The sequence below is a fragment of the Myotis myotis genome, unplaced genomic scaffold (genome assembly GCF_014108235.1).
Source record: "Myotis myotis isolate mMyoMyo1 unplaced genomic scaffold, mMyoMyo1.p scaffold_m19_p_7, whole genome shotgun sequence".
NCBI lineage: Eukaryota > Metazoa > Chordata > Mammalia > Chiroptera > Vespertilionidae > Myotis > Myotis myotis.
The window spans coordinates 76806076-76819967 of NW_023416379.1; the positions used below are offsets into that span (position 1 = coordinate 76806076).

The 13892-nt window shown below is 50.5% G+C and overlaps 1 protein-coding gene and 1 long non-coding RNA gene across 6 annotated transcripts in view; both read left to right on the top strand.

The window, feature by feature from the left end:
- Positions 1–2574: 2574 nt before the first annotated feature.
- The window catches only part of LOC118659954 (patr class I histocompatibility antigen, A-126 alpha chain-like), a 98657-nt gene continuing 87339 nt past the window's right edge, over positions 2575–13892 (top strand). Inside the window, exons 1-6 of one of the 5 annotated variants that reach the window (XM_036316707.1) lie at positions 2575–2703; positions 2967–3236; positions 3469–3744; positions 4333–4608; positions 4728–4795; positions 4826–4877. In XM_036316707.1, coding sequence (XP_036172600.1) covers positions 2631–2703; positions 2967–3236; positions 3469–3744; positions 4333–4608; positions 4728–4795; positions 4826–4877 — 1015 coding nt within the window. In that variant the 5' untranslated portion in view covers positions 2575–2630. Of the gene's footprint in view, positions 2704–2966; positions 3237–3468; positions 3745–4332; positions 4609–4727; positions 4878–5317; positions 6017–13892 lie in introns of those variants that run through there. The other 4 variants (XM_036316709.1, XM_036316706.1, XM_036316708.1 and 1 more) reach the window with 4 other exon arrangements.
- LOC118659962 lies at positions 7178–12551 on the top strand. Its single transcript, XR_004968763.1, has 3 exons — positions 7178–7651; positions 7809–8736; positions 11750–12551. It is a non-coding gene; the product is annotated as an uncharacterized LOC118659962 (long non-coding RNA).

Sequence of the window (13892 nt, forward strand, 5' to 3'; positions counted from 1 at the left end):
TTACAGGCTAGAGGCTTCCCAGAGTGAGATGCAGCCACTGGGGCATTTTTAGAGATGAAACTGCACAACCCGACTCACATTAGCAGGATTGCTGACCCTGTGGAAAGAATAGACCCAGGGTGGCTGGCAGGTGAGGGGGTGACACTATTGCCACGGTCAGGAGTGGGAGGGTGATAGAGACAAAGGGGTGAAGAGGCCTGAGGGGTGAAAGACAGAGAAGGGCTGGACAAGCAAGGGTGAGGAAGAGAAGTGGAGGTAGAGGTTCTAAAGCAGTGGAACTCTCAGATTTAAATGTGGTTTATAGATCTATAGTAACTATATCTACAGAGCGAGCAGGGTGTTCTGTGCATTTGGTAATTAATACATTCTGTGGTGCTGCCTAAAAACTAATGGCCACCTTATGTTAATCGGTTAAAAAGTAATGTGACCCGAATATCTGGAAGGATATTTATCTTCCAAATACATGGCCACATTTCTAACTGGAGTTTAAGCTATTTGAAGGCAAAGGCTATGTGTCATAGACCCTTTGTCTCCCTGTTTTGAGCACTCTATCCTGCAGTTAAAGGGCTGGCTCAATAGAAGTGTTTTGGCTGTGGTGGTGGTGGTGGTGGGGGTGGTGATGGTGAGAGTAATTGTGGTTGGTACTAAGTAAAGAAGCAAGAAGGTTAGAGACAATTTGTTCCCTCAATACCAACAAAAGGAAGTGTTTGTGGAAACATATAATACTAGGGGCCCAGGGCACGAACTGTGGCCCACGAGGCTGTGGTAGGCACAGGGGTGGATCTCGGCCCATCCTCCCCTGCCCTGATCACCTCTCAGGAGCAGGGGGAGGTGGAGAAGCCCTGAGGGGCGATTGGGGTCGGTGGCCGCAGCTCCCACCTGCTGACAGCGTCAAGCGATTGGGCCTGGCACCAGGCGCTGACAATGGGTGTGAGCAGCAGCTTTGGCACTGGCAGAAGGTGCAAACGCCGGGCAGGACCTCGGTGTGCGGAACAAAGAATTTTCAGTAACCACCAGAGGTTCACCCCGATGACAGCGACTGGTGCCCCACCATGGTCTGGTGCTCCGCTCACCTGCTCCACCATCCTGCAGTGGCCAACGCCAGCATGTTCCATGCACGCCCCTGGTGTTCAGTTGTTTGGTTGTTCCGGTTGTTCTGCCATTTAATCTATTGCATATTAGCCTTTTACTATATAGAATGATTATAACTCCTTTAAGAAAAGCACTACAGCCCTGACCAGTTTGGCTCAGTGGATAGAGCACCGGCCTGCGGACTCAGGGGTCCCAGGTTCAATTCCAGCCAAGGGCATGTACCTTGGTTGCGGGCACATACCCAGTGGGGAGTGTGCAGGAGGCAGCTGATCGATGTTTCTCTCTCATCAATGTTTCTAACTCTCTATCCCTTTCCCTTCCTCTCTGTGAAAGATCAATAAGAATATATTTAAAAAAAGAAAAAAAAGAAAAGCACTACAAACGAGTAACCAATAATTCAGAATACAGGCTCTTGAGTCAGACTATCTACATTTGAAAGCCATTCCAACATCTATTTATTAGCTGTGTGACCTTAAGCACATTACTCAATCTCTCTGTGCCTCAGTTTCCTTGTCTGTAAAATGGGAATAATAATAGTAAAACCCATGTTTGTTAAAAAATAATGATGTCTCCCGATAAGATGTGCTCACTGCTTCCATGTGAGTAATTCATAAGGATGGGCAGGGCAGGAGCACTGGTGAAGGGCACTTTGACCCACTGAGCACCTGCGAATGTGAGGATGCACAGGCTCCTGGTGAAATGCACAGTCACACATGCTCCCTGGGCTCCTGTAGGGAGGGTGTGGGGGACTCACAGGGACAAGCTCAGGACTGGGGATTGCAGGTCACTTCACAATGTAACAGCCCCAGCCACACACTTCCTGTGTGGGAAGGAGAGTGAGGAGCTTTGTAGCTCTGGCTGCAGGGCTGTTTAGACACTTTGCATATGAAGCCTCTGAAATCACTCATTTACAGATTAGCTTCCTGATGTCCAGGCTTCCCAAGACTGTGGTCCCCCCTGCCCTTCACTGGTCTTTTCAGGCCAACTCCTCCAGGATTACAGAGGAGACCCTGTCCTCTGCCTCCTCTAACAGGGAGCTCGCTCTCTGGCATCAAGGTCCCAGGGTGAGTTTTCCTCTAGAAGAGTCCAGGGCAGAGGTGAGGGTGGGAGGCAGAGGGCATTCCAGGGAGAGAGGTTCCAGGAGGAGAAGGGAGGAAAGGGCTGGTCCCAGCCTGGGGAGTCTCCCTGGTTCTCACACAGCCCCTGGGCAGGACTGAGGGCGAGGGTGTGACAGAGAGCTCTCCGTGCAGGGGGAGGGGTCAGGGCAAGGTCCCAGGTCCCAGGCCTGGTCTCAGGGTCCCAGCCCCAGGGCGGAGACTGAAGCGGGAAGCTCAGTGTTGGGGAGTCCCCACCTCCCCACAGTTTCACTTCTCCCTCTCACAACCTGTGTGGGGCCCTCCTTCCTGGATACTCGTGACGTGTCCCCAGTTCTCACTCCCATTGGGTGGCAGGTGCGACAGAAGCCAATCAGGGTCACCTCCGTTCCCAGTTAGAAGTCTCTGCGGACTCACCAGTACTCAGACTCCCCAGACCTGAGGATGCTGCTCACGGGGCCCCCAACCCTCCTCCTGCTGCTCTGGGGGGCCCTGGCCCTGACCCAGACCTGGGCGGGTGAGTGCGGGGTCCGGAGGGAATGGCCTCTGGGGAGGAGGTGCGAGGGCACCCGGCGGGGGCGCAGGACCCCGGGAAAGGGCGTCTCCACCACCCCCACCCACACCTCAGACCCCACCCCGTCCTGACCCCTCTCTTCTCCATCCCGCTGCCCCTGTTCCGTCTCCCGGGCCCCTTTCCCTCTCCTGTCCCCCCTTCCCCGGACCCAGAACCCGCGCCGGGAGGAGGGTGGCGGGTGTCAGCCCCTCCGCTCCCGCCCCCAGGCCCCCACTCCCTGAGATATTTCTCCACCGCCGTGTCCCGGCCCGGCCGCGGGGAGGCCCGGTACCTGGAGGTCGGCTACGTGGACGACATGCAGTTCGAGCGGTTCGACAGCGACTCGGAGAGTCAGAGGGCGGAGCCGCGGGCGCCGCGGATGGAGCAGGAGGAGCCGGGCTATTGGGACCTGAGCAGCCGGAACGCCAAGGTCGCTGCACAGATTTTCCGACTGAACTTGCAGACCCTGCGCGGCTACTACAACCAGAGCCAGGACGGTGAGCATCGGTGATCGGGGCCGGTCACCACCCCCATCCCCAAGGAAGGGCTGGGGTCTCCCCGAGTGTCCGAGTACGAGGTTCACCCCATCCCGCCCCCGCCCCCCCATACACACACCGGGGAGGAGCCCGCGGGGACTTGGACCCGGTTTTATTTTCAGTTTCTGTTTAATCCCCGCGGGTGGGTCGGAGGCGGGGCTCAGTGGGCGACACTGACCTCGGGGCAGGTCAGGGTCTCACACCCTCCAGGGGATGTGGGGCTGTGACATGGGACCGGACGGCCGCCTCCTCCGCGGGTATCAGCAGTTCGCCTACGACGGCGCCGACTGCATCGCCCTGAACGAGGACCTGCGCTCCTGGACCGCGGCCGACACCGCAGCTCAGATCACCCGGCGCAAGTTGGAGGAGGCGGGTGTGACTGAGCGATACAGGAACCTCCTGGAGGAGAACTACACGGAGTGGCTGCGCAGATTCCTGGCGATGGGGAAGGAGGCGCTGCAGGGAGCAGGTACCAGGGCCTGGGCCTCCCTCCTCTCCCCTGGGGCTGGGGCTCCACAAGGAGACAGGACACAGGGTCAGTGTCAGACCCCCCTCCTGTGGACCAGGAGACTGAGTCCGCCTGGCTTTTCAGATCCAGTGACGCCCACCCTTCTCTCAGGGACGCCTAGGGGTGCAGTCTCTCAGGGACAATTAGAGGGGAGACCAAGCCTGAAGGAACTGAGCAGCGGTTCCCATTGACCCTGCAGTGGCTCTGGGACCCATGGGACACCTGCTCTCTCAGGCCCCGCTCCCTGCCCCTCCCCCAGTGTATCTGCGGTCTGACACCCACTCTTCTGAGTCCTTTGGCCTCTGCCCAGGACAGGACCAGAAATCCCTTTCTCCCTCTGAGACCTGCCTCCTGCCCTGGGCTGTGTCACTCTGACTAGAACCTTCTAAAGAGGAGAGGTCATCCCCAGGTGCTCTGTCCAGGCTGGTGGTGCCTGTGTGCTCCCTTGCCCACCCCAGGTGCCCTGTCCACGCTCAGGTGGTCACATGAGGGCTGCTGGAGGTTCCCCTGACAGTGCCAAGTCCCTGAATTTCCTCCCCTTCTCCTCAGACCCTCCAAAGACACACGTGACCCACCACCCCATCTCTGACCATGAGGTCACCCTGAGGTGCTGGGCCCTGGGCTTCTACCCTGCGGAGATCAGCCTGAGCTGGCAGCATGATGGGGAGGAGCAGACCCAGGACATGGAGTTTGTGGAGACCAGGCCTGCGGGGGATGGGACCTTCCAGAAGTGGGCGGCCCTGGTGGTGCCCCCTGGAGAGGAGCAGAGATACACGTGCCATGTGCAGCACGAGGGGCTGCCCGAGCCCCTGACCCTGAGATGTGGTGAGGAGGGGCGTGGGCACAGAGCCTGGTCTCAGGGAGGCAGGGGCCTGTGGAGGACGTCAGTGGGGTCGGGGCTGAGGCCTGGGGGTCAGGGCCCTCACCTCCCCTTTCCTACCCAGAGCCGTCTCCTCGGGTCACCATACCCCCTGTGGGCCTTGTTGTTGGCCTGGTCATCCTTGGAGCTGTGGTCACTGGAGCTGTGGTCACTGGAGCTGTGGTCACTGGAGCTGTGGTCACTGGAGCTGTGATGTGGAGGAGGAAGCACTCAGATAGGGAAGGGGAGGGGCCTGAGTTTCTCGTCTCACTGGGGGTTGCAAGCCCAGGTAGAAGTGTATTCTGCTTCATTAAGGGCAAGTACATTTATTCCCACACGTGTGTTTGCCCAGTGTGGGGCCCTATTTGCTGACACTCACTCTTGAGTAAGACACGTGTGGAAATGAGGGACAGATTCATCACCTTGATGATTCTAGTGATGGGGCCTGGTTCCCAGCACTCCCAGGTCAGGGTGGAAGGTCCCTGCTGAGGACAGACCTCCAGATGGTGGCTGGTCCAGTCCCCACACGTGTACTTTCCTCAAGTTTCCTGATCCTTCCCTGGGTCTGTAGTCACAGTTCTAGAAACTTATCTGGGCTCCAGGACTAGGAGTTCCTTTAGGACCTCATGGCCCTGCCTCCTCCCAGTCTTCTCACAGGATGTTTTCTTCCCACAGACGGAAAAGGGGGGAGCTATGCTCAGGCTGACAGTGAGTATGGAGGGGTGACCCCTGAGACCATGCGACAGTGCAGAGGGGAGCCCGTGGGGGATCTCACCCCTATAATTCCTCCCGTAATCTCTCCTGGGGGCCCTGACCACCCCAGGCGGCGATAGTTCCTGGGGCTCTGATGTATCTCTCATGGCTTCTAAAGGTGAGAATAGGAGAGCTTGGGGCAAAAGGGACAGGACTGGGTGATGGGGATTCTTTGGGTCATATTGAACCTGCAGTGCGTTATTAAGCTGAATTTGTTCATGATCATTTTCTTCCATAGCATGAGGCAGGTTCCTTGTCTGGGACTGAGTGATGGGAGATTTATTCTCGCTGCCACTTTGTAATTCAAGAAAATCTGATCTCTTTCTGCAAAGGGCATCAGAATGTGTGTGTTCCTATCAGCATCCTGTGAGGAGGTGGGATGTTGGTCCACCCTGCCCACCACGCCCCTCCCCACACTTAATTGTTACAGCAGAGGCAGGGTGTAACCTCTGTCTTTACTTCCTGTCTTTACTTCCTGGTGTGCTGGGCTGCAACTTCTTACTTCCTGATTTGTGAATGTTCCCCCACGTCCTGCATGGTTCAGGGTTCAGGATCTGGAAGAGGGGCCGCACACAAATGAAAGAGACGAGACAAGAGATAATTTGGAAATTGGGGGGGCCAGGCAAGAGCCCATCCCAAGAGGATGGGCTCCGCTTGTGCTCAGGCCTTGCCATCCTTTTATTCAGTTTGGGATACACCTATAGCCCTTAGGCAGGCAAGTTCCAGTAACAGGCAGACTATCTTATCAGTAAGGATTTACATGACTATCTGGTGGAGACATTGCTTCAGCTACCATTGTCTCAACTAAACAGTGGGTGTATAGCCCTGACCTTTGCCAGGGCTTCAAGGGTCACCAGCATTCTGGGCTCCATGTCCACACCTCCCTCTCTGCTAGAGAAGACAATAGGCAGTTTCTCACACTGATTGAAATACTAGTAAGTCTGGATATGAGCTTCCCCCCCCCCCCCCCCACACACACACTTTTTGCCATAAAGGGCTGATGGGTTCATTAACGGAGAAAAGCCTGGCTGGTATTGCTCAGTGGTTGAGCATCCAACTGTTAACGTAAAAAAAAAAACATTGAAACCTCTAAAGAATTTTTGTGAGTTTATTTGAGCCAAACTGTCGACATATGCCGGGAAGCAGGACCTCAACGAATTGAGATAATGCTCTGGAGAATGGCGGGGTTACATCCATATTTATACTTTGCAATCAAAGGAGGGACATAGGTGGGTTACATGAAATTCATTGGTGACAGATTAAGGAGGAGGGATAAGCAAAGCAGGGAAACCCCTGGGATTGGATACAAAGTAAAATGATGGACACATACTTAGGTGGGTGCAGGAACAATTAACATGATGACGAAGGAATTTGTGGCATCTGTCCTGGGCCATCTGTCCTGGGCCTGGCACACCTGGCTGTGCCCCAGGGACTCCATAAAAAGGGAAGTCACAAGTTACCCAGACATCCCAAGGATATGTTATCATAGATGCAAAAAGACAGATGGGCTCACTTGACCTTATCAGTGAAGAACTGGCCTAGGACGTAACTGCCCACCATAACTGCTTTTAGTTAAAGTTTAATTTCAGACCATCCTTTGTGGTTACTTTAGGTCTCTGGGTCTGCAAAACTGCTATGCAGGCCTCCCCTGAGCTTGTCAGGTCAGCATGTGGCCCCTTTCGTCCACACAACCATGAACCAAGAGTTCATGATTGGATTCCCTGTTAGGGCACATGCCCGGGTTTCAGCGTGGTTCCCAGTAGCGAGCATGCAAGAGGCAGCTGATGGATGATTCTCTCTCATCATTGATGTTTCTGTCTCCCCCTTTCTCTTCCGCTCTGAAAATCAATAAAAACATATTTTAAAAATTAAAGAAGGTCCTAAAATTTGTGAGTACCAAGTACTTGTCAGATCCCGTGTGCTTGCTGTGCTGAGTCTGTTGCATGTGGGGACAGGATTGGCTGTGAGACGCAGGTGTGGTCAGGGCTGTGCCCAGTGCTTCCTGGCTTTGACCTGGTCACTCTTTGGCTGGGACACCTCTCTGCTCCTTTGTCCTTTTCTTTCCAGTAGAACCTTGTCAGACCAGGACCTGCCATCACAGGGACTCAAACATCACCAGTCCTTGTAAATCGTCCTAATAAAGAACATCTCCAGGACCATGGGCAGCGAGGGCTTCGCTTGTTCATCAGATTGGCAGTTGGACAGACAATTCTGGGGATCAGGAGAGATGTCAGAAGGAGAAACAGACAAAAGGAGGTGAGACATAAATGACATTTTAGCCTTGAGAACGGACAAGGTCACCAAGGGACTGATGGCAACGGTAGACCAAGGAAGAAGGACTAAACCCAGGATCCAGTGCTGAGCCATCTGATCAGACCACACACCAGAGCCAACTGCACTGTTCTGTCTCCAGGTCTAGAAGGCACAGGCACCATGGAGCCCCCAGCGTTCCTGTGCACAGGAACCACCTGGACCTCTTGTTGGCTCAGGATGTCAGGAGCAGAGTGTGAGAGGCTGGCTCTATCCCAAGGTGCTGATGCTGCTGGTCTTCAGATCACACAGTGAGCAGCGAGAACCCAGACCAGGATCCCCATGTCTGTGTGTCAGCCTCGCCTGCAGGTGTTACACAGGTGGTTCCTGTCTGTGCCTAATTCTCTGGGTCTGTGGGTCTGGGAGAGGCTGGGGGTTTTGTAAGAAGCTCACAAGGAATCCTGGGCTCAGCCAGCCTGGGAACCACTGAGGCCAGTGCCAGAGCTCAGGATGGGGAGGGGTTTTACGTCCACATTTAAAGGTTTCATTTTTCCTCAGAAAGAAAAAGGAGGGCATTTATCACCAGTTATGAAACATGATGGGAGTTACGTGTCGTTCTCTCTGCCATGGGGTAGAGTCAGGTGGAAGAGCTAGGACATGGGCCCTGGGTCCCAATAACATCTCTGAAGGCTTGCTCTCTGAAACTGTTCCCCAGATATAGTTCTTGGAGCAAACAATGGAATCCCTATCTATTCTAATTTAGACATAAAGTAGCATATATATATATATATATATATATATGATATTGGGGTCTAATAGTATTTTAGGGAAAACCACAGGCTTGAAGTCACACAGCCAGAAACTGATCCACATTCAGCCCAGGTCAGGCCCCACACAAGAGCCACTGCCCTGCTGCTGGACACGGATGCCACTGCTCACACCACTGACCCCTGAAGCTGGACCCTGGGCCCTGTGCTAGGACTGCCACCACTGCTGCTCCTGGCACCTGACACTGTTACTGCCTCTCCTGGCACCCTTACCAAACGCAGCCTGCACAGTCCCAGCCTCTGCATCACCACGTCCCGAGTCAGGTAGGTGGAGCTTCATGCCATGTCCAGACACACGAAGGTTGGAGGATGTGGGTTTCCCTCTTTTATGGAAGGACATAGTCTCTGTTTCCCACCAAGTCTCTTTATGTGTCGAATTCTCCTCATGTAGGAAGAGAATTCAGGTGCTGGGGGGAGGTGCTGGGCTCCAACCCCAGCGGGTCCAGGGGTCCCCAAAGGTGTGGACGGAGTCGGCAAAGAAGGAATGACACAGAGGCAGCGTTCAGTTGATCAGCATGGTTGGGTTCTCTTGCCTGGTTCTCTTGCCAGGTTCTGTAGGTTCTCCAGCCAGGTTCAGTCACCAGGTTCTAGTCAGGTTCTCTTGCCATGTTCTATCCAGGTTCTGTAGCCAGGTTCTGTCTCTAGGATCCTCAGTCAGGTTCTCTCCCTAGGTTCTGTCTCTAGGTTCTGTTGCCAGTTTCTGTCCAGGATCTTTTGCCATGTTCTGTCTCTAGGTTCTGTGTCTAGGTTCTGTGTCCTGTTGTCTTGCTACATCTGTATTTATACCAGTTGATTCCAATCCTATCAATCTCTATTCCAAAGGTTAGGGCGTTTCTTATCTCCATTCCAGGAGTAAAGATTATGTAGCTTAAGCATGATTGTTCGTAGTTAAAGTGATTACCCGCCTGGCACTTAGTTAAGGAGTTTTATTCCCTCCCTAACTTCAGGGAAAAATCCTTACCTGGGGAAACAACCTTTCTCGGAGAGGTGACCTTGGTTAAAACACATAGTGCCAAGAAGGTGAGCAAACATATTAAGAACAGTATGCCATATATGCCAGGTCCCTTGAAACAGCAAGGATGGACCGGCTCCCGGCAGGGAGGGACAGATAAGGATGAAAATTTTCAAACTTGGAGCAAAGATCTAAGACTGGAAGGTCGGGACGTCGTAGGCACTTAGGTTTGGCTGGAAGAACAAGTGCCAATAAATGACATCCCTTCCAGAGGGCTACCTGCTTGCTCTGACTCTGAATTTCTTTGTGGGATGGTGAGAGATTGCCTTCACTGAGTTCTCGCATTCTGGGACACCGACTGTTTCCGACAATTCACCTCAATTCTGAGGAGAACTACCCAGAGTTTGCATCAGACCCCACATTCTCAGGGCTCTGTCCCATGAGACTGCCCTCACTTCTGATAAAGGTTTGAGGTTCAAGCCCCCTGTTACCTGTCCTTCTGTCTGACTCTTCTACAAAGTTCATTAATTTGCTAAAGCAACTCCTAGAACTCTGGAAAATGCTGTGCTTACTGTTCAGTTTATTATAACGGGTACAAGTGAGCAGCCAGAGGAAGAGGTACCTGGGCCAGGTGGGGAAGGGTCCCGAGTGCAGGAGCCTCTGTCACATGGAGCTGGAATGTGTCACCCCTTCCTCCAGCATGTGGATGTGTTCACTCGCTCAGCAGCTCCCTGAAACCCATTGTTAAGGGCTTTTGATGGAGCTTTCACTCTGTAGATCTGATTGATTAAATCATTGAATCAGAATGCCAGCCGTTCTCCCCAGAGGTTAGGAGTGAGGCTGAAAGTTCCAGCCCTCTGATCAAGCTTGGTCTTTCTGGCAGCCAGTCTCAGCCTGAAGCTACCCAGGACCCTCAGCCAAGAGCCATCTCATTAGCGTCCCAAAGACACTCCTGTCACTTAGGAGATCCCAAGAGATTTAGGAGTGCTGTGTCAGGAACTAGGGGCAAAGATCAAATATTTGGGATTATATTGCAGATCTTTGACCGCACATCCATTCATAACAAAAGGATCCTAATAGTTAAAAGATGCTGGCACATTACTAGAGTCCCATTCAGTCATTAACAATAAGACTACTCCATCCTGTTAATATTTACATGGCCAATAAATTAATGGAAATTGTCCAGCATTTTTAGTCAGAGCGCAAATTCAAATTAGGCCATAATCTGCTTTCACTGCACACTCCCAGAATGGCTAAAATTAAAGTCAGAAAATATCAGCTATTGGCAATCATTGGGACTAATTCCGTCTCATATATTGAGATTACAATATATTGAGATCAGTAAGTTGATTCCAATACTTTGAAAAATACTACACCCAAACATTTGCTAACAATATGATCAGCATTTCCACTCGTAGTTATATACCCAGTAGACATGCATGATCTGTGTGCCAAAACTTATGAAGAAATTATTTATGGCAGCACGATTTGTAAAATCTGGGCTCAACACATGCCCATGAGCAGTAGAGGACAGGAAGTGTGGTCTGTTCTTATGATGGAGCCCCTTATACCCATGAGAGTGAATAAACTACAGCCCCACACAGCCATAGGGATGAGACTCATAATGTTGAGTGAGAGCCAGGCAGAGAGGGGTGTCCACTGTAATAGTCCATTCCCTCAAAAACGGACAGAACTCATGTGTGGTGGTAGAAATCAAGGTAGTCATTACTCGGGATGGGGTGGGGAGTTTATGACTAAGATTTAACAGGGCTTGCTGGGGTGCTGGACTTGATCCGTGGGTGCCGTTTATCCCAACATTCACTGTGAAAATCCCCTGTACACTTAGGATTGTCCACCTCTCTCAGTGGTGGTCCTTCATGACAGTAGACATTCCTGGATTTGTGAAATAATTCTCTTTCAGCCAAAGTAGGATTATTCTTATGGAAATATTTTTAGAAGAGAATGTAAGGCAGGAGCAGTGATCCTGGGAGCTCACTCCTGAACAGCTGTGGGAATGGCTGTCAAGCCAGGATTAGAAATCAAAACCCCAACAGGCCCCTGGGAGTGTGAGAGATGCTGTGAGTCGTGCATGAGAGACTCATGGACATGGGCCAATGGGTTGGCTGGCCGGGCAGGAACTTGAGGAAAACTAACCTGGAAACTGAGAGGTGGAGGGGAGTTGTGTTCATGACCTCTTGCTATGGGTAGAGATACTGCTGTACAAGGGGATGCCCAGCTGAGGGGATCTGTGTGGTGGGGCTGCTTGCACCTGGGTTGGGGAGAGACCTTGATGGATGTGTCACTTAGCCTCTCCCCCCACCACAGGGCTTGCTCATGGAGTCCCTGAACAATGTGAAACTGGGATGGAGCCTGCATGGGCTCAGCAACGCAGCCTCCACTCACCCAGGCTGAGCTGTGGCTGCACTGCTGATTGCACAGCCTGCTGAGAGCAGCTTGTTCCCTGAAAAGAGAAATAAAATAAGTGAAATTAATTATGAACAAAACAGAGTTGTCTTAGATAAATATGTCACTGCAGATATAGGAGAGAGGTAACCAATCTTAAAACTATAAAAAAATTTGTTAATGGAAGAGACTGCAAAGAAAAAAGTGAAAGCGGTTGTAAAATATTTACCTCCCTTCAACCATATCCATATCCATTCTTTAGGTAACTAAAAGCAAAAAGAGGGATGCACATTGGCCTTGGGCAATTTTTTTTCTCCAGTATCTTCTACAGGAAAGTTCTACTAAACCTTCAAGAAACACTCCTGATCTTCTATGAAATATTTAGAAGAATGAAGAAATATAGGGAAAGCCAAACAACTCAATTATTAGGCATGAATAACCTTGATCCCAGCTCCAATTAGGGAAGAAATAAGGAAGATAATATGAAAATCATATTTAAGAAAGGGCATGTGAAAATCCTGAGAAAATATAGTAGACTATCAATGTAGTGAGAAGCAATTAAGTATCTTGACCAAGTTAGGCAGCCCAGGAATGCAACAAAAATCAAATTGTAAATCTCTTAACGAAATCCAGGGAAGATGCTGTAGAAACTACTCCAGATGAAATCAATGCTCCATCTGACCCACCTTTATTTTTTTTAAAATATATTTTATTGATTTTTTTACAGAGAGGAAGGGAAAAGGGATAGAGGGTTAGAAACACTGATGAGAGAGAAACATGGATCAGCTGTCTCCTGCACGCCCCCTACTGGGGATATGCCTGCAACTAAGGTACATGCCCTTGACTGGAATCGAACTTGGGACCCTTCAGTCCTCAGGTTGACGCTCTGTCCACTGAGCCAAACCGGTCAGGGCTGACCCACACTTCTTCAGTCATGTTCCCTTTAAGGACCAAGGTATCAGGATAATCTCTTGATTCCATGGTCCATACCTTTAATTACACCTGCACAGTCTCTTTAGCTGTGCATTTAACATCGTCACAGGTTCCAGGGATTAGGTCTGGGACATATTTGTGTGGCCATCATTCTGCCTACCACAGCATATGTGGTGATCGAATGAAGAGGTTTGACATGAGTCTAGTTAGAGTCCCAGAGGTGAAAAGAGAGAGCATGCAGGGAGGCACTGTGTGAAGAGATTATGGCTAAGGATAAGCAAATGTGTACAGAGCACTATGAATAACAAGAGATCCACATAGATTCACATTTCACTGGAACATCAGACATAAAGGCAGATGATGATCTTAAAGTAACCACAGAGGAAAAACAGATCAACTAGAAAGGACCTTCAGATAGAATGTGGCTCACTGCCCCCTGTCAGGAGCAGCAGCCTGAGGACAGTGAAGTATCCTCATAACAGACTGAGTGAAGTCCAATACCAAAGTAGGGATTCAGGACTGGGAAATCAATCTTTCAAGTATAAGAGTAAAAAAAAGACTTCTGTATATGTATAATTTGATTTATTACCAAAATACCTACTCTGAATATATTTACAATGTTATAGAAATATATGAGAAAGAAGGAAAGCAAATAAATCAACTTGTAATGAGGCATCCATATATATCAATACTGTTTATAGAATATTACTAATGTCAGGTTAAATTACAGAACAAAAGATAAAGATATTACCATGTTGTATTATAATTTATTTATCTTCCCACCCATACCTAGGCTGTGACAACCTTGATGGGTGAGAGAGCTTGATTGTTTTTATTCAAATGTCATTCTTTATACCACAGTACCCTGAATAGAGTAGGTATTTAGTCAATGTTACTAAATGAATGAGTTTCTTGGAAGTCCTTAGAAGACCAGGAATTGTGATGAGTAAGGAGAATTTAAAAGAGGCTGAATGGAGTGACATCAGAGAAAATGGTGGTGTAGGCAACTTCAAAGCCCCATCCTTACATAGAAAAATGAAAAAACTAGCAAAAACTATCCCAGAACTGTGGAAAACCATGGAGGATTTATAGATCCCAAGAAAATGCTAAAGAAAGAAGCAGGCATCAGAAA